This window comes from Lycium ferocissimum, chromosome 3 (assembly GCF_029784015.1).
Source record: "Lycium ferocissimum isolate CSIRO_LF1 chromosome 3, AGI_CSIRO_Lferr_CH_V1, whole genome shotgun sequence".
NCBI lineage: Eukaryota > Viridiplantae > Streptophyta > Magnoliopsida > Solanales > Solanaceae > Lycium > Lycium ferocissimum.
The window spans coordinates 11191449-11214584 of NC_081344.1; the positions used below are offsets into that span (position 1 = coordinate 11191449).

The 23136-nt window shown below is 32.3% G+C and overlaps 1 protein-coding gene across 1 annotated transcript; it reads right to left on the reverse strand.

Annotated features, from left to right (window-relative positions):
* Nucleotides 1-16413: 16413 nt before the first annotated feature.
* On the reverse strand, nucleotides 16414-19370 carry LOC132049706 (heavy metal-associated isoprenylated plant protein 6-like). Its single transcript, XM_059440611.1, has 5 exons — nucleotides 19216-19370; nucleotides 18955-19090; nucleotides 17964-18181; nucleotides 17515-17608; nucleotides 16414-17295 (listed from the first exon to the last, which is right to left on the reverse strand). The coding sequence occupies exons 1-5, from the start codon at nucleotides 19222-19224 to the stop codon at nucleotides 16772-16774; spliced, it is 981 nt and encodes a 326-aa protein (XP_059296594.1). The 5' UTR covers nucleotides 19225-19370; the 3' UTR covers nucleotides 16414-16771.
* Between the last annotated feature and the right edge of the window lie 3766 nt (nucleotides 19371-23136).

The following is a 23136-nucleotide window of genomic DNA, read 5'->3' on the forward strand; positions in this document are numbered from 1 at the left end:
CTAAACCTCAACTCGTTCTCTTTAGATAGAAACATGGATAGACTTCGCACTTTTGATGTCCCGTAATATAGGATGTGATACAGGGGATTTGTTTTCCGCATAGTACATAGTTTTATGAGATGTTATGAGAGCTTATTGTATTAGGTAGAAAACGCACCTGAGGTCAGTTTGTGCGACCGGATGCTCAGGAGGTCCGGGGGATCCATACAGCTGGCCTCCACTCCTACCAATTCCTGTCACGTCTACCGACCTCGATCAGAGCATCGAATCATACACGAACGTTGGGGTCACAGAGAGGTCACATAACCCGTACTTTAGTGGTTGAAAAGTCCAACTTTTGCTTATATAAGGATAGCTTAGGATAGAAGGATGAAGGGGATCTTGCTCACATTTTGTAAACGCTTTCTCTCTTTTATCTTTAAAGCAATATAGACAAGAACATCCATTATTAATCTGTTATTCTTGAATCATTCCCTTGTTTGTTATCTTATATTGTGCCACACCCGTGCAGTTCACTACTACTCCCAACTGGGCTCATAATAGAGTTTTCAGGATTGGATACGATTCACTTGTCTTCAAACCCTATTAAAACAAATCTCTAACTGGTTTTTTGATATAATCCGTTTTCATCGGAAAACACTTATCAATAATCCTACTATCATTTGGATGGAGTCTGTTCCATTACGTAGGTGATGTAGAAATCTTAGGCTAGTTTATGGGAGAGAAGAACGGTTTTATTGATGATCATAGTCGAGTACAAGTGCTCCTATTTATAAGAGAGTTATACAGCCGATATACATGAAATATACAAAAGATATTCCTAAGAGTTGTAACTCTATTAAACTACATCTCTACTTAGTACACTCCTAATAAAAGTAGTATATCATCAATACTAATCCTAACCTTTATCCTTATTATGATTCTTATCATGATCTTCAACACTTCCCTTCAAGCTAGTGATTGGTGGAACACTCAATCCTAGTTTGCTTTTGAAAGCAAAAAACACCTTCTTTGGCGGGGCCTTTGTGTGTATGTCTGCTAGCTGATCTTGTGATCTCACAAATTGTGTAGCTAACTGTCCCCTAGCCACCTTTTTTCTAACAAAATAGTAGTCCATTTCAACATGTTTTGTCCTGGCATGCATAAAAGGATTCACTGTCATATACAATGCACTCAAATTATCACAAAACAACTGAGGTATTGTCTTCAGATACACTCCTATATCATAGAGAATATAAGTAATCCATGTCATTTCAGCTGCAGTTAAGGCAAGTGCTCTATACTCAGCTTCAGCACTTGATCTTGCTACTGTAGTTTGCTTCTTTGAAGCCCAAAATATGCAGTTTGCACCAAGATGTATACTGTAGCCAGTAGTTGATCTTCTTGTTGCAGTGCATCCTCCGCAATCAGCATCTGAGTAAGCATATAGCCTGAGAGGTGATTGTGAGATAATTCTAAGACCATGATATACTATACCTTTGATATATCTGAGTATTCTCTTGACTCCTTGAAAGTGTCCACTGTTTGGATTTTGCATAAACTGACTTGCCAGGTTCACTGCATGAGTTATGTCAGGTCTAGTAAGTGTTAGCTATTGAAGACTGCCCACAATACTTCTGTAGAAGGAAGCATCAACAAGTTCTCCTGTAGCTTCTTGTAGCCCATGCTTTTATGCCAAAGGTGTACTTATTGCCTTTGCACATGTTATGTCAGTCTTGCTAAGAAGCTCAGCTGTATACTTGCTTTGACGTATATGTATTCCTCCTGAGAAGTATTTGACTTCAACACCTAAGAAAAAGTGTAGAGGTCCAAGATCGTTCATTGCAAATTCCTTCCCTAGACTTGTAACAATCTCTGAAACAAACTGAGGATTACTTCCAGTGATAATTATATCATCTACATATAGTAAGAGAATAATTGTGCCCTGCTTACTATGAAGTGTAAATAAGGAAGAATCTGCTTTACTGCAATTAAAACTAATATAAAGCAAGTACATACTGAACCTATCAAACCATGCTCTAGGTGCTTGTTTAAGACCATACAAGGCTTTCTTCAACAAGCACATATGATATGGATATCTAGGATCAGCAAAACCTGGTTGTTGGCTCATGTGAACCTTTTCTTGTAAATATACATGTAGAAAAGCATTCTTAACATCAAGTTGTCTAATCTCCCATCTTAAGCTTACAGCTACTGCTAGTACAACGTTGATAGTTGTAGCCTTCACCACTGGACTGAAAGTTTCTTCAAAATCAATTCCCTCAAGTTATGAGAATCCCTTGCAACCAACCTTGCTTTGTTTCTATCTATGGTTCCATCTACCTTTAGCTTTGTTTTGAACACCCATTTTGACCCTACTATGTTCATACCTGTAGTTTTAGGTGCTAAGATCCAAGTCTTGTTAGTATGCAAGGCATCAACCTCTTCCTGCATTGCTACAAGCCAGTGTGGGATCCTGAATGCTTCATTTACAGTCCTTGGTTCTCTATATGCCTCTTTTTTATCTGCAATGAGAGACATATAAGTAATAGGTACTGTTTTTTAATTTTGTCTTGTCACCATATGATGTCCTGGTTGCTCTTGTACTACTTCTCCACTCACTTCAGCTTGGCTAGGCTCATCTCCAATGGTTAGTTCCTCTTGATCATTTCCCTCAATGTTAAACCATTTTGAGAAGTCAACTTCCAGGTTTGTGCCTTGAGAGTTTGATACTGAGAACACATTTTGTTGTACTTCTGCATTGCTGATATTTTTTGTCTCAGCTGAATTCCCTACTTCCTCCAACTCTGCACTTGAATGATCTTCATCAGTGTTTGATTCTGAGTCAGAACTGGATATTTGTACAGATGTTTGAGTGATTGAGTTGGTAGCATCAACAACTTGTTCAATTGGTGCTGGTGCAACACAATGTTCTCCACATGCTACTCCACTTGGTGCATCAACTTCATCTCTTGAGAGCCTGACAGCTTTTATTTTATTAGCAACTTCATCATTTGTGTCAGTACTTGACTTCAACACTTCCCTTGAAGTAGCAACACCTGTATTTTAATCCTGCAGTTGAGAAAAAAACTCAACAAAAATAGCTAAGTGAGTTGAAGTGTCAACATCTGACTTGGACTGATCTGAGTCCATATAAGGCAATGTGTACTCATCAAAGATCACATGTCTGGAAATATAAACTCTTCTTGTGGGAGGATGATAGCATTTGTAGCCTTTGTGAAAACTGCTATATCCTATAAACACACAGGGGTAAGTTTTTGGAGAAAACTTGGTGCTACTACTGCTTTTTAGATATGGAAAACACCTACAACCAAACACCTTTAAGCTATTGTAGTCAGGCTGAGCACTATATAACTGCCCAAAAGAAGTCCCTATTTTTAACACAGAGGAAGGCAACCTATTTATGAGGAACTCAACAGTCAAGAAAGCTTCCACCCATAAGAACAAGGGGAGTTTTGCATGAAACAACAAAGTCAGGCCAGTCTCAACTATATGTCTGTGTTTTCTTTCTAAGATTCCATTTTGTTCTGGTGTATTTGGACAAGATATATGCCTAACAATGCCACAATCTTCCAAGTGCTTGATGAATTCTATTTTTATAAATCACTACCTCCATCACATTGGAATATTTTTATCACTTTAGAAAACTGCCTTTCTACCATTTTCTGAAACTTGAGAAATACTTCAAAGAATTCTGATTTCTTTTTCAAAGGATAAATCCATGTGTATCTTGTGCTATGATCAACAAAAACTACATAGTATCTCAAACTAAATGGCAGTTTACAACCTTTTACCAAATGACAACTAGAACAAACAGTAGGCATCTTATTCCAACTACTAACATCAATTCAACTATTGCTACTCAAAATCTTTAAAGACTTCAAACTAGGATGTCCTAATCTAACATCCCAAATATTGTCTGAGTTCTTCCAGTCTTGTGAAGAAGTCAAGGAAAATAGGTTGTTATCTTCCAAAGCATAGAGTCCACCTGCCTTAGATCCCTTGGCTAGTAGGTTCCTTGTCTTCTTATCCTTTACAATAAAATTAGATTCATCAAATTCAAGGGTACAACAATTATCCTTAGCAATCTTACTTACTGAAAGTAGATTCTTAGTAATCTTTGGTACCACAAGAACTTCCTTCAATTTCAATCCTGACTTAGTTGTATTTCCAACATGAGTGATATTCAATTCAAAACCATTTCCAATAACAAATTTATCAGGTCCATTGTAAGTTTTGAGATCAAGTAAATTACCTGATGAATTCACCATATGACTAGTAGCACCAGAATCCATATACATAGGGTCATCCTCAACAGTTGAGTGAAGGTTCACAGCAGCCAAGGCTTGTGGTAATTCATCTGCAGCCTGGTATGAACAATCCCACCTGTAAAAACACTTTAGAGCAGTATGATTATTCCTACCACAAATTTGACATGCTTCAAACACATCTTTTCTCTTATTCTGATTTCCTCCTTGGTTTTGATTAGGCGGACTATTTGTTGCTTGTCCAGCAAGCCTAAAACCTCTTCCTCTTGAGTGGAAGTTTCCATTTCCACTCTTTTGTGAGTAATTTCCTCTTCCTCTGCCCCTTTGAGCAGCAAATGCCAGGTTGTGGTTCTGAGGCACCTCTTCTTCATCCTCTCTCATGTCAAAGCCCCCAAGTGCATTAACAAACTAATTTAGAGTAGGATAAGGTGCCTTACCTAGCATTACTGTCCTGAATGTCTTGTACTTGAGACCTAAGCCTCTAGCAAAGTTTATTACTTCGCTATCTTCATCAACAGGCTTGTGTATGGCTGCAAAACCATCACAGATGCCTTTGATGTATTCATCAACCTTTTTGTTTCCCAACTTAGCATTTTGCAATTGTGGTCAGTTGGAATTCCTTGTCCTTGGGTGCTTGAAGGTAATCTTCCTCCAAACACTCCCATATTTCCTTTGCAGTAGAACAACCTACTATAAGGTACATACTTTCTTTTGTCAAGGTACCTGAGATCCAACTCCTGAGCAGTACATCCTTTTCTTCCCAATCATCATCACTGCTACTATCCACAACATCTTTTCCGAGACTTTGTTACATCAGCCTCCTCGAGAACTAGTCTCACGAGTTTCGATTTTCAGATGTTGATTCAAGTGCAACTTCTTTGATGAGATAAGTTAATCTCATCACCTGAATCAATTGGAGCATCTGTGTCCTCCAAATTAAGTAGTTTGTTGGCTTAAGTTTGATGGAACAAGAGGCAATGAGATGGTGAAGGGATGAGGTTGAGAGAGTGTTGGCAGCAGATGTTGTAGGAGCCATTTTTGATGGAAAGAAGAACAATTTGTGTGTTGTTTTGAGCTTTCAAGGTTTTAGAAAAGCTCAATGCTCTAATACCATGTAGAAATCTTAGGCTAGTTTATGGGAGAGAAGAACAGTTTTATTGCTGATCATAGTCGAGTACAAATGCTCCTATTTAGAGGAGAGTTATACAACCGATATACATGAAATATACAAAAGATATTCCTAAGAGTTTTAACTCTATTAAACTACATCTCTACTTAGTACACTCCCAATACAAGTAGTATATCATCAATACGAATCCTAACCTTTATCGTTATCATGATCTTGATCATCTTTATCATGATCTTCAACAGAGATTATTAGATTACCCTCTTTGTAATTTCGCATTATTAATGAAAAAGCTCCACCCACTGAGATAGGGGGAAAATAATTTTTTTATTTTTAAAAAAAATTTGTTAACTTATCGACGCAATGAATACTTGAGAATACTTTTTAAAAAAAAAATCTTTTGAACTGAAAAAGTGATTGTAGTTACAAATGTTTTTATGCTTTGGAATGCAATGATATTTTGTGCTATATATTTGTTGTTACTTTTGTGTCATAATACTCAGGAACTACAATGGATGAAATATGCCCCTATACTATGCGAGACTGAACAAATATGCCCTGCAATATATTTTTCATCAAATCAAGGGCACGAATGGTTGACTTTTATAGTGGTAAGGGTACGTCCGCGCTGACCTTTAAACGACGGGCATAACCGTGTAATATCGTATAGTCCAGAGACATATTTGAACCTTTTCCGTTTAAATACATGTTATAAGAGTTCCAATATGACATCAAGATATGCTGTGGGATGGGACCATACAAATCGACCATGGAAATTACATGTCACAAGCATTTTAAAAGGCGAGACGTTTTATTTAAGACGACAAAACGAGTATAACCCGAGATATGGAGCATAAGCCCCACAAATTTTAATTTTTTTTTAGTTTATAAGTTTGTATAAATTAGAAAGAAAAGAAAAGATAAATACAACAATATTGTATATTATAAGAAATAAAATTAAATGTTGAAAAATTTACCACAATATATAGTATCCCAGCATCACTATGAATAATACAACAAGGTGTTACATATCATGATCATATACGTATTACCTACAACATCCTAACGACTCAAATATCAAAGAGAAAATAATGTTATCTAAAAAGAAAATGTCATTTGTATCTTCTCAGAAGTATACATAATAACATTTTGTAATATTGTAATTTAAAAGGACCCAAATGTGAAGAAAGCAGAAGATACGGCTTAGTCTGCTCACTTTAGTCCCCTAAGATAAGGATGAGAAAAGGCCGGAGTGAATAGGGCATTGGTATTTAAAAAATGTTTTTTCTTTATTGAGGGTTCCGTTTGAAAGAGAATCAATTATCAAATTACTTAGAAAATGACTTTTAGTATTAATAACTGAAAAACAACTCACCACAGTGTAATTGATCACATAAAAATGTAATCTATGAATATAGTTATTTGTAATTTGATACGCGCTAACACGTAACTATTAAATTAACAGTTGATATCTCGTGAACATGAAACGATCGAATAATATTAGGAAGAAAAAAAAATTGAAGAGAAAAATATGAACGATTGGTTAATGAAGAACTAGCAAAAGTTGACATGAAAATTTTTCGGATGAAATGTTCCAACGAATTAAGAGTGTCTCGTGACATTCTAATTAATAATATGTATTACGAGGACATTTTTTATAAACTGTAAGATTCTCAAGTCCTGATGTGTGATCAATGACGAGGGCTTTCGAAGAGTCAAGCAACATAGTTAAAAAAAATTGGAGCTTACAAATTAATTAGAATAATTGCAGAGTACAAATAGAATAGTCAATTTATACAGAATGGTAAAGGTGCTATATGATCATCAACCAACGAGTCTCACAGTTAGGCGTTGGGCGCGTTTAAAATGTATGCTCCGACGCCTGAGGCATAAGTCTCCCGACACAAGAGTCTAAACCTATGTATACCCAAAAGCGTTTTATGAATGACGCGCCTCGTGGAGAGTCCTAATTTTACCTTTTAAAACACTTATACCACTGAGTTAACACATGAATCCTGTTTTCTTATTTATTAGAGTACTTTAAAAAAAAAATCATATATACAATGTTTTGACTCGCTAGCCTTTTTTTTTTCCCAGCCAATTAACCTGAAACCCAAATAAAATTAAAATCAAGAAAGACATCAAAGAAGAACATGTGAAAAAGGAAATAAAGTGAAACGAAGGTTGCACTATTAGCTCATTGCTTAATTACATATACATTTGTCATTTTCTCTATTATTTGCTTCTATGACAGATGTAAAAGAGATGTTTGTCTTTATTTTGAGGTATGGACAACGTGATTATCAGAAAGAATCCATGCACGAAGAGATTATTTTTTCTCCCCACAATAGGCTATCCCAGCAGCCCCCCCCCCCCCTCCTCCTCCCCTCCCTCCCCCACCAAAAAAAAAAAAAAAAACAAGATTAACTACCATTCTGCTTCTTTCCCTCCGGAGAAGAAACCGCCAAAAAAGATTTGTTAAAAAAGTCAATCTCAAATTCTGAAACGTATTTGCTTGGAACAACGACAAAGAAGTCTATTGAAGAGAGATTTTTTTTAAGAAAAAAATCTTTTAAAATGTTATGATACAATGTATTCAAAGTTTCATACTACGTGGATGTTCCATTTAACATTATACATGAACGTGTAATTAAATCCCATTCGGAAAGTTCTTTGTGCCTCACTGATTTTGGCCACGATGGCCCAAACGAGGATAGTTCAATAAATTCACATAGGTATCTAAGTTAAATTTAATAGTTTATGCTTAGTCTATGTCATTTCTACCCTTTCCTCCCAAAGTTTATTAATTCAAAATTTGTATGAAATTCACTCTCATCAATACAATTTGGGAATTTTTTCCCAATACATTGAGAATCTCAAAAGATGCACACATACTTTTCTTGCTTAATTACTAGAAAAATAATAAATTCTATTATTTATTAAAAAAGACTTTTAGAAATTCTTCATACATGGATTACTTAGTTACTTGCAACTTAAAATTAATTCTTAAAGTTATAACTTTAAAATAATGACATATGTTAGTCATTTTTCCTCTAAAAATTTTTAAAATGAGAAATTTCAAGAGTTTAAGCAATGAGTTTAATTTTTTTAGATGTAACTTTATTGTTCTTTCACCGCCATCGCATAGGAGAATTCAGAATTTTACAGTCACGGGTGGACTATTACATTTATAGTAAATGGGTCAGTAGTCTAAAATTGATAATAATATCTATATTCAGACGATTACCGATTGATTCAATTATTATAATAAATTTTTGTTTATAAATATGCAAGTAATCAAGAAATCAAAATTTGTTGAATTTATTAGAAAATTCTCTCCCATTTTTTTTCTAATGAATAAAATTTAAAGATAAATGGTAAATAAATTCTTTCTATTTTTAAAATTGTGCATATTAATTAGACAAGTTGATGAAAACTCTATAGCTTTATTTTGATATTTTTTGTTAGATTTAATTGATTGCTTTATTATTTTTCATATTTTATGGTATTACTCTCTTTCTGTTAATATTATATTTAAAAAATATTAAGATTACTAAAAAGTACTCAAAGGCATTTTTGAAAGCTATCACATTTTTACATAATCAAATCAGAAGAAAATAAATGCACATTAAATAATTAAACTCACTAGAACTATTGACAAGTTCAATTAAAATTTTCATCTCTTATTTTAAATTAAGGGTGAAAGATAACTTGTAGTATAAAAGAATAGAAGAACAAGAGGAAAAATAACATTATGGGAAAAAATAAAAAATAATGTAAATGAATAAAAATGTAAACAAAATAAAAATAAAAATAAATGTTTGAAGGAGTGAGAGGGTAGAAAGGCTGATATGTAAAAAGCAAAATTATATTAGCCTTACGAAGTTAAATTTGGATCTCGCTAGTGGAAAGACACTTTTTTCAAAATTTAAGGCACCGGTAAACCCTCACCGTTATACGTGAGTCCGTCTTTGTGTTAACAACGCTTAGTTTATTTTTCTTGATTTAATATCTTTTTAATTATATTTATCTTATTTTCTAGAATATTTTCTGATCTTTGATTTATACTTGTTAAGATAAATAACTTTGCATATATAGCAATAACATAATGACAAGAAACTTACCTTTACTATTTTATTTTTATTTTTTTTGGTTTTCAATCTATTGTATTCAGATTAAAAAATGTAACTCTACTTAATTGATGTATTATCTAGATCGAATACTTAATTTGAAATAAATTAAAAAATTTAAACAAAACGATGATTTTGTTATGGTTTCTCCTCTATTTCTTCTTAAAATTTTGAGTTGTTAATCTTGTTGCAAAACTTTAATCTTTGGTGAGTGATAGACTTACTAACATTTGAAGTGCGAAAAAAAAATCATAATGTTCTAATTCGGTCATCTGATGCTTAACTAGTTGAATTACATATTTAAATTCATTTTTCAAGATATATTCAAGTATTTTTGTAAATATATTAAATTAATTTTTGTTTTGATAAATTATTTATACATATTTGATAATGAAAGAATTGTTGCGTTGCGGCAATATATCTTTCTTTATTCAAATTCTCGAATAAAGTTTTTAAGCAAAACTTCAATTGGAGAGATGTCATATTGGCCAGAACTATATATTAACTTATGCCCAAATTTATAGTTAAAACTCTAGTTCCGCTTTTCGCCAAGAAAATATTGGTGTAATAATAATTTTTTTCTCTGGTGGGAAGGCTAGAAGTAATTTTTAACGACGAAACTTAATAATATAATTAATCATTTTTTCATCATTTTTCTAATATAATTTTGCTAATATTAGTTAGTCTTACAAGATAATTATTACCGTCATAATTAATAAAGGAAATAAGATAAATTGCAAACAAATATTGGGATTTAACATTTTAAAGTATGCTTTTTTTTTTCTTCCATTATGTATGCGAAAGAAAAATCTAGTAAAAGATCCTAGAATGTTTATAAAGCTGATATCTTTTATACAATTATATAAAATTTTGGACCTTTTCATGTTTTCATATTACCTCCAATTATTTTAAGTGCTAGGAGACAATAATATTTATAAAATGAGCTAATTATTTTAATAATGATAATTTTTCTTTGATTAAAGTTGGCGAAAAGGATCAAGCAAGAAGAACATTCTATACATTATGTTATTTGAAATTTTTCTATTTATTTCTCATTGAAATTTTCAAGTTGAAATCTACAAAATATCTTGACTTGAATAAGCATAAGTTAGGGTATTTAATAGTGTGTTTTGGAGGAAAAATTATTGGTAGCAAAGAAGTAAAGGTTATGGTGCTCTTTCTATATGAGTGGTCAAATTTGAACCAAATTAGTGTAGTAGTTTAGCGGCTCTCATCCCATTCGGAAAATGTATCTTGTAACCTTCGGCGTCGAATTGCACCTTATATAAATGGGGTGTTTTAAGTGCTACAAAGACACACCTAATAACAAAGATTGAAAAAATTCCCTACATTAATTATTGTTCTTACCCAAGAATTCGGGGATACACATAATTGTACTCGCTAATTTATACATTAAACTCGTTCTACTCATATTTGTTTCACTATTTTAGTTTTTTGTTTTTTCAAACTCAAAATTTGCCCTGAGAAGTGCCGGTAGTGTACTTTACACCACCCACTTTAAAACACTGATGAATGCAGAAATTTCATTAATGGTTTTCAAGATTTAATAGATACGTATGAGAAGTAATTTTTGACTTGTATACTTCGTATGGTTTTTCAATGATGGGTGTTCGACTGATCACCCTTCACTGCATGTGGCGACGCCACTGCTTTGAAAGTGGTTTAAGTAGTGGAAGAATGCATTGACGCTCTTTTATGGATCATAAAGTGTAATTTGTCACCCATAAAGTTAAACTATGTATAACGAAAATAGTTTAAGTTCAGTAGTAAAATTTAAGCCATAGAAATATTGTACAAAGCTAAAGGAAAATGTTAATGTAATAGACGTCAAAGTGAAAGCTTGCGGCGTGAATGTTTTAGATGTTCTATTGTTGCTTAGCTTGTATTTACTTGAAAGAAATCATAGCATATCAATTGATTGATAATTAAATTGTTGTTCAGCATTAAGAAAGCATGTGAAAATATTCAGTGGCCTAAATCATATTATATCCTTATTGGGGCAATTTGCACGATTGCCCTTCATACGGGCTGGTCTTTAATTTTTGTCCCTCAATTCTCTAGTCTTTAATTTTTGCTCCGTCGCTTAAAAAAGTGATCGAAAATACCCCGAGATTCTGGGTTCGAAACCCAGCAGAGTCGAAAAATAATAATAATTTCACAAGGCATAGGTCCATACGGGCAAAGTTACATTGAATCTATGTCGGAGACGGCAGACTTTGTCTTATAAGGCAAACCTCATGGTATTAGGCGAAGGGAAAAAATTAAAGACCAGCAATTTGAGGGACAAAAATTAAGACCATTGCCTTTGAACGACAATCCGCACAAAAAAATGAAAAAAATTGCTTTGATTAATATTTGGGGCTTTTTTTGGGCCAACTGCATACGTTTCATCGACCAATTTCTATGATTTAGTGTGGGAAGTAACCCAAACCCAATTCCTAATAACCCTTCAATATTTTTACAAGAAGAATCTTTCCGGCCACAAATACAACCTATGTGCATTACACCAAAGAGTCGTTTGGTTGGGTTAATTATAAAATCCCTTATATTATCATAATAATCATGTTTGGTTACTGTTTCATTTCTTCTTGAATAATACCTACATAACTTCTGCGAGAATTTAGCTACTGTATTGTTTCATGTTTCCACGTAACTAAATATGCGATTATTAGTAATATATGGATTCAAAATATCTAATATGACAAAAGTACACACCCCACCGCCACCCCCGGCCTAATGGTAAACAAAATTTTATTTAAGAAATTAAACACATAAATTAATTATCAAAAAGCTCTCCATACGCTACTAAAAAATCTCTATTTTCCCAGTGATTTTCCATTGCAAAATGTTCAGTGACTATTTTCTATTGAATGTAGGTGGGAAATACCTAAATAGTAGTGTTTTCACACAGAAAAGTTAGAAAGTTTTTCAGCTTTTTAATGGAAACCTGTTTTTTACCATGCGTTTTTTCAGTGAACTGATTTGATAGGAATGAGGTGGGAAAATCATTTTTATAGCACATAATTCTCACTAATGCCAGTGGGAAAAAAACCCGTGTTTCCGTACTGACACAACTACCTAATTGTTCGAAGTGTTACGTACAGCAGTGAAATGAATCCTTCAAAAGTTTCAGACATTATAATGGCATCAATTTTTCTTTCTTCGTTTTACCTCCCACCATCTAGTATCATATTGACTCTGATTATTATAGATTTGTATTTTTAACAAAAGTACTGTAACTTTTAGGATATGGATGGAGGCTGCGGATCAGCCAACGATCTTTACTTTGACTAGTAGATACTACAGGTTAGCGGTTAATTTTTCCATAGTTTTGATTTTTTAATAAAAGATTGGACTTTTGACTTCTAGATATTCCTCATGTAAAATTCTCATTATTTCTGCCGAAATGAAGCAATTTATACGCCTTCTTTGAGTGCGTTATGGATTGATTTTTTAAAAATAGCTTATAACTTAAAAGTTAAAAGCTATAAGTTGGGAATACTCAATTTTTGTCTTTTGAATTATTTTTGTACTTTTTTAGCTTAAAAGTGAGACGGTTTGAATGGACTTATAAGTCAAAAGTTATAAGTTAGAAATTCTAGCTAATGGCTTTTGACTTATTTTTGTCATTTTTGATTAAAAACAAGTGGTTAAACTTCATATTTTTATTTTATCGAAATACTATGAAAGTGCTTAAAAGCTATTTTGGCTTAAAAACATCTAAAATAAGTCAATCCAAACAGGCTCTACGTACATGCACATTTTTATCTTTTTTAAACATCATAAAAAGTTTAAAAGTACTTAAAAGCCACTATGCACTTAAAATAAGTGAATTCAAACACCCTCTTATTCAATTATATAAGTATTTATTTATTTTCCTTTTGTCAAAGATCTGAAAACCCACGAGCGTGCAAATTCAAACTCCAACAAGGCAGCATGTCAGGATGACGTGGAATGGGCCACTGCTTAAATGAGTCATGTTTGGTGGCTTTTTATTATTTACTTAATTACTAACAACCATCATGTTTGGTGGCTTTTTCCCTCGACTCGACATTCAATATTGTAATTTCAGCAAATTTCTTCAAATCCCAAACCCGGTTCATACCCACATGTCCAAATTCCATATATTTATCCCCCATGATATCATACAGTATGTCATGGCAAACTGAGTCACATGTTATATTGATCATGCATGCATATTAATTTACGTTTATGAATGAATAAATATTATTAAAATGGAAATCGATCTTTCACCCGGGAGATATGGGATCTCTATCGTTGGAGGGGACAGTGAATTTTAGAGTATGTACGGGCAATTTGATGGTTGTCTAACAAATTGCATTTTAAGTACACTATATATGTAAATATACTATTGTCTTGCCTTTAAGAGAATTTAGGAAATTTATGCTCTAGAATTCTCATATTGAAGTCTTTGATTTTTCTTAAGACATGTTTTTACTGATAGTGTAAAAAAAATATTCCACATAATCAATCAAGTAATATAAAAACCAACAGCTAGTAAGTTCTATTTTCAAAATGATTGATAACCAGAATGGCATAATTCGGAATTTGTTGCAACCAGCCAAATTATACGTATAAAATATTTATTTATAATAGGTAGGTAAAACTTAAATATTATATCTATTTCAAATTTTTGTCCCATTGTAAGCCAAAAAACATGGCCAAAATCATAGTCAGAGCTGAGTCAGAAGCATTGGAAGGTCAAACTTACGAGTCATTCAATATATCTATATATATATATATCTATAATCAACATTGAACTACATTCATCTTCTATTAATCTATTATGGTGCTAAAATTTTAAAGGGTGTTTTATATAAATGTTAAATATTATTTTGGTTTTCTGTTGGTTGTTAGTCGATGGAGTCCGAGGCACAAAAGGTATAAAAATCGGTATTTCAAAATTTTTAAAAATTTATATTTATTTAAGTATTTGATCCATTATATCATTTTTTTTTCATGACACCAAGTCAACGAAAAATTAAAAAAAAAAAAATTTAATTGTATAACGTGGGGTGATCCACGTTATACAATATAAATTGTAAAACGTGGATCGGTCCACGTTTTACAAATATATTTTTGTAAAAACGTTTTACTCTTTTTTTTTTTTTTTTTTTTGCGAGCACTAAAAAAAAATTTAGTAAACTTTTTTTTTTTTTTGTAACACTTAGTGTGTTTTTTCATACTTTGACCAATGATTAATCGTGTGTGAATGAATAAATATTATTTTATATAGAAATCGATCTTTTTTGGAGATAATGATCTCTATCGTTGTAGACGTTCGGATAGTGAATTTTAGGGGTTGAAAAGCGGTGTAAATAAGTTTTGTTGTTTAAGTGTTTTGTTTTTTAAGGTTTTGATTTAAGCGTATATTTTTTAATCACGATAAAACATTATTTTGAATATAAATATAATTAAAAAAATATAGGGAGAAATGCTCTGTAAAGTGGTCATACTTTAGATGGTTTGATTTTTTTCGGACGTCCGTTTTTACGTTTTTTTTTTTTGAACTTGCGTATCTATGCGGAAAAATATTCGCAAGGCATTTAATCAAGTAATTAAAAAAACTCCTTTTATCCCATTCAATTTCGATTTTCAAATTGGCGTGAAATTTTGTTTTATTTACTTATAAAATGATGATCGGAATAGATTTCAACGTAAAAATCCCAAGGTAATGTACTACGTATGAATGTCAATTTCACTTCCATTTCAATTTTTGAAAATAAAGCTGATTAATTTTCTCAACATATAAAGTTGACTAAAATAACACAAAACACTAAGTTTTTTTGAAACAAAACTTATTGGACCTTTTCAACCCCTAAAATGTCATCCGAACGTCTACGTATCCTTGATGTATTGAGCCTACATTCCTCCTTGAGAAAAAATATGAGTTCTATATATAAAATATTGACGTTTCGGAGTCTTCACACACGACTAATCATCTGGTCTATTAAAAAAGCTTTAAGTTTTTTCAAACAAAACTTTTTGGCACCTTTTCAATATAAATGTTAAATATCTACGTATCCTTGATGTATTGAGCCTGTTATTGTGTTGATAAAAAAATGAGTTCTATATAAAATATTGACGTTTCGGAATTTCACACCACGATTAATCATTGGTCAAAGTATGAAAAAACACACTAATTCTGTTATAAAAAAAAAAAGTTTACTAAATTTTTTTTTAGTGTCATAAAAAAAAAAAAAAAAAAAAAACTTGCTTTAGAGGTAAAACGTGGATCGTCGTTATGATTAATTTTTTTTTTTTTGGAATTTTTATACTTGGTGTCGGTGAAAAATTTTTGAGGGTATATCGTGGATTTAATTTTTATCTATATAAACGGTGCACGCTTTTGGTAAATGCTGTGCAAATTTATACCCTTGATCATTCTAATGTCTCTTAGTCGATGCTTGTTTTAGATTTGACTGATTTAATTTCACGCCGCTTAATATCCTTTTAATTCTGATAAATCATAACTCAGGACCCATGGTTTTAGTCACATCACCTCCCAAGAATTTAAGCCAATTAAGTGTGTCATGATTTCTGGAATTTTTTATACTAAAGTAACGGTATCATTTTTGAGGGCCATCCTTATCTTCTCCATTTAATTTTTATCTAAATTAAACGGTGCACGCTAATTCAACTACCAATGCTGTGCAAATTAGAAGTGACTGTAGAAATGATCACATTCTAATGTGAAAAATGTTCCAATCTACCTAATTAATTTTGAATTGGACATAAATCAAATACATCTAGACTTTATCTGATGAATCCATGCGTCGTCAAATCAAATACCGTCTCACCAACCATAAATTCAAACGTTGAGGATTACATACATATACTCGTGGGATCATTAGGAATAGAAGAATTTTATATAAATCTTGCAAGAAATTGAATACATAAGATACCAACTAATTAATGACATACAAACAAACTAAAATAAATGAATAAATACTGAATAATCCACCACTCAATGGTGGTTTAGCCGTGTTCACTAAGCTAATAAAATTTCCTAAGACAACACTCTATCCTCATATATATCTATTTTTCAGCCTTTATACTAGATTCATGTACAATTTTGCTGAATCGCAATTCCTATTATTTAAAGCTAGAAGCTTCGCCAGAAAATGAGGTCGTCGATGTTGCTCTACTTCATAGATAAGACTCCTTGGAGTTCGTAGCTTTTAGAGATGAATAATGGGTCATTTTCACATGATAAAGCAACCATTAGGATTTTCGTCACTGAACATTTGAGGCGCATTGAAGTACGTTGGTGGAGGAGGTGGCGGCACATACTGTGGTTGGTGGCCATACTCGACTACATAGCCCGTATGACCATAACCGTGATCATACATTGTCGCGCCATAATCTTGATTCATATGACTTTGATGTTGCATAGGCATTGCATAATGCGTATTTGCATTATAACCATAGTATTCCATTTTGTTGATCATCTCTGTTTTTCCCTCTTTTGCATCTACATTTTTACTTCCTCCTTCTCCTCCACCACTACCGCCTTTTTCTTTTTTGTCTCCGCCACTTTCTTTCTCCTTCTTGTCATTGCCACCTTCCTTGCCTTTCTTTTCACCACCTCCATTGTCATTCTTTGATGAAACAACTTCAACATTTTGCTTCAATTTATCGGTCAAGTAGGGAGTTAGCTTCATTATATCCATTGTGCCCTTTACCATGACCAAATCTTTTTCTGATTCTATAGTCACCTCCTGTACCCCTGTCAAAATAAAAGAGTAAATAATAAGGACATATATAGCCAACCATTGTGAACAATAACCTCACGAGAGAGGAATTATTATCTAAGATTTCAAAATAATTATTTGGGAATTGAGAAGATGATTGCATGGTACACCTAATTTTATTTATAATATTCTACAGTACTTGATCAACAAATAAATCAATAATAAGAAGATCAGGGGGATTCAGTGTATCTTACCTTTGATCTTTTTAATAACTCGTTTTATTTTATGTGCACACCCGTCACAGTGCACCCGAATCCTCAATGCCACCACAGTGCTTATAACTTGAGCCTAAATAACCACAAAAAATAAAAACGAAACAAATTAATGCTAATTCAATTAATCTAGTCCAATATAAGCTAATCTTTAGAACATTAATTATGTAATTAAATTACCAACCACAGAAAAAAGTTCAGAAATGAAACTGAAAATATATACATTAAATAGGCTTTTTATTTTGGGAAACTTCCATAAATATACCCTTTCGGCCAACTAGTTCTAGTTTACCAAACAGGTCAAAATATACACTACCTATACACTTTGATTGTGTATGTTGTGTATGGGTATCTGTAGGTGTGAGTATATATTATATCTATCGATATGTATATTATATGTATAGATATGTATGTTATATGTATATTTTTACCTCTTTGGGTTTCTTCTCGTCGGCCTTTTTGTCTTCTGTTTTTTTCTCAGCTTTATCACTAGACTTTTTATCTCCGCCGTCCTTTTTGGGCGGCGATGAGATTAGCTCCACCGTCTTCTTGGTCTTGATCTCCACCCTTTCCCTGAGCCATGTTGGGTCTACGTCACCTTTTACTGTTAATTTTCCACTTTCACAGTCCGATTTCACGTTTTCCACACCTTCATTTTGATTAAGACAAACCCGTTAGACCAAAAGCTATATTCTACCTTATACTAGTACTAGCACTAGTGATTAAGTCAAATTTAAACTTTATGACTTCTTAATCAAATTAAAATTTCCCGAGTTCCCGAGTTGAAAGTATGACTTTCAACTCAAGCTAGTTCCATTTAGATACTTAAACTTGGTCCAATTAAAAGATACAGTTGAGATGATGTTGGAAGGTCTAAATGGAACAAGCATGAATTAAATGCCAAAATGAAAAATTGACCAAGTTTAAGGGTTTGTCTATGTATCTGTCCTTAATTTTGCTTATACCAATTTTTACAAAGTCATGAACTGTGCTGAACTTGCAGAACCTATCTGAAATTACCACTGTCTTAGGACATGTGTATTTTAATTCATTAATCAAAACATTTATTTTATAAAAAAATATCGAATATCAAATTTTAAAATGTGAAGATTTTCTGGAAAAATCGACCGACAAATTCGGAACTAACAACAATGATGGTTCCTTGAAAGTTCCGTAAAGTACATGTGCCGGCGAAATTAAGAAACCAGGTCAACAAATTTTATCCGAATCATAATAAACAGAAATTGGACTTAGTCAAAATAAAGATATACACAATTTCCATGATTATTGTTCACCAGTTCATTTTAATTGATTAATCTGTAAAACATTCGTTAAAAATCAAAAACCAATCAAGAAACCGAAAACATTAGTCATTGTTTCTATGTAATTAGTGATAATATTAAAAATATTGAAATGAATTACCATGGGTGTGGCGAATAAAACGTCTGACTTTCTTGGCACAGCCTTCACAATGCAAATCGAGCTTTAAAATTATGGCATTCTTCTCTCCCCCTTCATTCTTCTTCTCTGCTCCTAAAACTTTGGTTTCTTCTTTTTTCTGAAAACCAAAAATTATCAAACAAAAATCAAAGATTGAGTATTTAACTAGAAAAAAGAAAGAAAGAAAAAAAACTGGAAACAGGACAAATTAATTCGAGGAAGATGGTATTAATGAATAATTACCTCACCCATTTGGAGAAATTGGAGAATAGTGTAAAGTTTTTTTGAGAGGTTAAATGAAATGAAATGATATTAATGGAATGGTTTTGAAGAGAGAAAATGGAGGCAATTGGAAGAATTTATAGGGAGATAAAGAAAGGTATGTATGTTGAATATGTGGATGTATGTTGTGTTGCGGTGTAGGAAACTGACTGCCAGATTGACTCCAAATAAGACGGTTTAGTTTTATTTCTTCTTCCGTGTCAAACTAGCCAACTTTGACTACTACCTTTCTCTTCACCTTCTCTTTTTTTTTTTTTCCTTGCCAATATAAGTTTAATATAAAAATATATCGTATTTAAAATGTGAATAAATAGTCTATAATCTGAAACAAGTTTTTGTTCTAAGGGTGTGTTTGGTATTCGTAAAAAATATATAAAAAAACTAAAATTAGGGAGAATGGTCAAATTTGCCCTGAATTATGCTAAAGGTACAAATTGCCTTTTGGTTTAAAGTATTATTACTAGAAACACGTGGCATCACCGGCTGTCAAGCTTCCGAGATTTGAAACTGAGGGTAAATTTAGCCTATTTTAGTAACGGCTAGAGTATGTTTAACCTAAATTATTGCACAGTACAAATCTTGAGGGTAAATTTAGCCTAGTTTAGTAACGGCTAGAGCATCTTTGACCCAAATTATTAACTCCCAGTAAAATTCTCTTCCGCTTCACATAGTTCATGATCAAATTTAACGCTTTATCCTAAATAAATAATGATTAGTCTTGCTTTGGCCTTGTTAACTTCAGCAATAGCTTTATATTTGATCTTAAACAACATGTGTCCTTTTTTTTTTCCTTTAAAAAACCTTAAATAAATAAATTACTTGTTTTTTAGGACAAAAGGCATCGTTGTCACTTTAATTTTCAACACACTTAACTTGAAAGAAACGGGATGATTATATTTAAGTGTACATCGTACTAATATAGGGATGTAAGAGTGAGAGCAATTGAGTATACGGGTTAGTTGTCTGCATCTCATGATTAAATAAAAGTCATTAGCACAGTAAAAACTTAATTGCTCCATAATCTTTGCACTTTATCTAATACTAGTAGATTCCATGAATATAGTCGATCGCAGCTTCACACCCATTGGTTAATCATAGATAGAAGTTTGACTTTAACTAGTTGATGTTAGCGTCAGCAAAGACGTCAGGGGCTAAGGTTAAAGTCATTGGTGACGAACAAATCGCAAAAGCAAGTCACTCTATTTTCTTTTTTCTTTTTTTGGTTTAAAAAAGCAAGTCACTCAAGTCAGGCTAAGAACGACAACGCATAAAGTGCATTTTGGCTGCCCAAGAAATAATAAACATGTTTACCAGCAAAATGTCACTATGATAGTATATAGTTGAGCATGAAATTTAAAAAAGATTTAAGTTTCTGATTTAAAAGAATATACATAAATTTTTGTGACTATAAACTATTTCATTAAGGATATAATTAAAAATTAAATTGTATCTAACTATAAAGATATATATATATATATATATATATATATATATATATATATATATATATATATATATATATATATATATATATATATATATATTTAAAATAAATTGAAAAAGAAAATGTATCACTTAAATGATAATGAGGGGAATATACGCAATCATGTTGTATACCCAAATTCACCAAACAAGCCATGGTAAAGTGGTTGATAACCAACCTCTATATCTACCGCAAGCAGTAACACTTGCCAAATGTATTCTTTAAGAAAGAAAAAGATTTTTCATCATTTTCAAGGTTTCAGTTAAATCTTTCAACATCTAATATTCTTTAGTGTCTATTTTACAAGACTATATATCTACTAGTCTGAAGAAATGGATTAAATAACATTCTAAAATTACAAAACTATTTACATATGTTGACTTTTAAAGTTTGATAAAAGTAGGAGAAAATTTTGAGAATGTGTGCCGCCTTCTGCTACTACTAACTCAAAATCTATCAAGATAAGTAAAAACAAAATCAAAAAGAGGCCTTGGAAACAAACGAAATAAAATTATAAGGAGATTAAAGCCATCATTAAAAATCAATATTGAATAGGACACCTTTAAGTTTTATATGATTTCTTTGGAACTCCTGAGGGGAACAACTCAAGTAATAGTAGTAGAATAGGAATTCTCAAGCAAGTTGATATTATAATAATTACACTACCTTTTTGGAGATGATGGCCAGAAGAGAATAGATAAGATCATAAGACTTACCCCCAGTAATACATATGGCAAGGAGAAAAGAAGCTTCCTAGTCTCATTAATTAAACGTGTACTTTTCTTGTGAAAAAAGATAAACGAAACTTCCATGAAAACGTTAGTTCTGTACGGATCCGACATGGCATTCCCCACAAAAGAACACTAACGTTGTCTTACACGATGTTGGCTGTGAGATACTGTTTTACAAATTGCAAGTTGTTTCTTGTAAATTTTAATTTGGTTGCGTCTGTTTTTGTTCCCGTGATCGCTACATGAAGGTTCATCACATCTATTGAGGAAAGTTCCCACGTATTGGATTATTCATGCCTTATTGCCTTTGTGGTTATCCGATATTATGGTCGAAATTGACAAAACAATACAGTAGGATCTTTTGAGGTGATAATTTTTTACTCTAATAGTTTGGTGCGTTCTTACCTATTACCTCTAGAATATTTAGAACTCGCATTGGAATTTAAAAAAAAAAAAAAAAAAAAAAAAAAAGACTTAGTTGGATCAATAATTCTGAATTAGCAAGATTCGGATCAACAAAAAAATAAAAGTTACGATTGATTTGGCAATTTCAAAGAAGTCATTTGTTCATATGCCAAGTTTTAGCAGTTAGTAGTTACAAATTCTTGGGTAAATGTCCTAAAGTGTTTCTACAAGGAGAAAGGATCAAGCTAATGGAATCGGATTTCAGTATTCTCTAAATAAATCTAGCTTGTGTCACCTAAGTTTTATGGTGTCTCCAAGTGAAGTTTTATAACCACTTATGATTGTGGTCCGACGGATAGAATTCCCACTCTTGCTCGTAACTAATTAGATGTTCGAAAGTTGAGTCTCAGGAATGAAAAAATTATATAGAGAGCTTCCCCTTTTAACGAACTTTACCCGGCACAAATCCGAATTTGTTGGGAAGCCAAAACAGATGCCGAACACCCTGTGGGAAGCTAAAAAAAACTAGTGAAGCTTTATCGTAAGAGAAACTACTTAGTTTGGCAGCTCAAAGCAAAAAAAAAAAAGAAAAAAACTATCAATAACATTAGCTCAACTTATAAGATGCTGCCAATATTAGCCCAATAGCTATTTGTATGTTTGTTTCTTTCGTGTCAATCCTCTTCCAGTATAATATACCACCAAGACTTTTCCTCTTCCAAACTTTGCTCCTCCCTTTCTTCTATTTAAGCAAAGGAAATTTAGATACAAACATAGAGCATAATTGAGAAACTCCTCATGACTCTCTACCATTAGAAGATGGGTCATTAGAACCCTTTTATAGTTAATTTCATGAAAAAAAACAATCTTTGGTTGCTTGGAGAGTGAAGAAGATGAATAAAAACTCTATTGAAGCCACTGAGAGTTTTTGAAGCTTGGGTTAGAAATTTGAATCTCCTTAATTATAATTTTCTCGATTTAATGTTATCAGATTATGGTGGAAACATCTAAGAAGTTCGAATCTCAATTCTGGGACGATTTGATGTTGTTTGAGTTAAAATTTTGAGCTACGATTTCAAGGAAGAAGATGAAATTTTTGCATGTATAAGTATGTATCCCCTGTGTATATCATATGTATCCACTGTATATCTGTGTATATCCATATATACCTGTATCTGAGATACATATGAAAACATGTATTGTAGCGAAAAAAATATCGACCAGATTTCGCCTACAAGTTGGTTGACTCCAAATCAGTCCAAA

What these genes read in the sequence shown, in the direction of transcription:
- LOC132049706 (XM_059440611.1), bottom strand. An exon ending in ACGAGAAGAAACCCAAAGAG is followed by an intron (nt 17,609 to 17,963) that starts GTAAAAATATAC and finishes GTGGTTATTTAG; the next exon opens with GCTCAAGTTATAAGCACTGT. An exon ending in AGTTATTAAAAAGATCAAAG is followed by an intron (nt 17,296 to 17,514) that starts GTAAGATACACT and finishes TTATTTTGACAG; the next exon opens with GGGTACAGGAGGTGACTATA.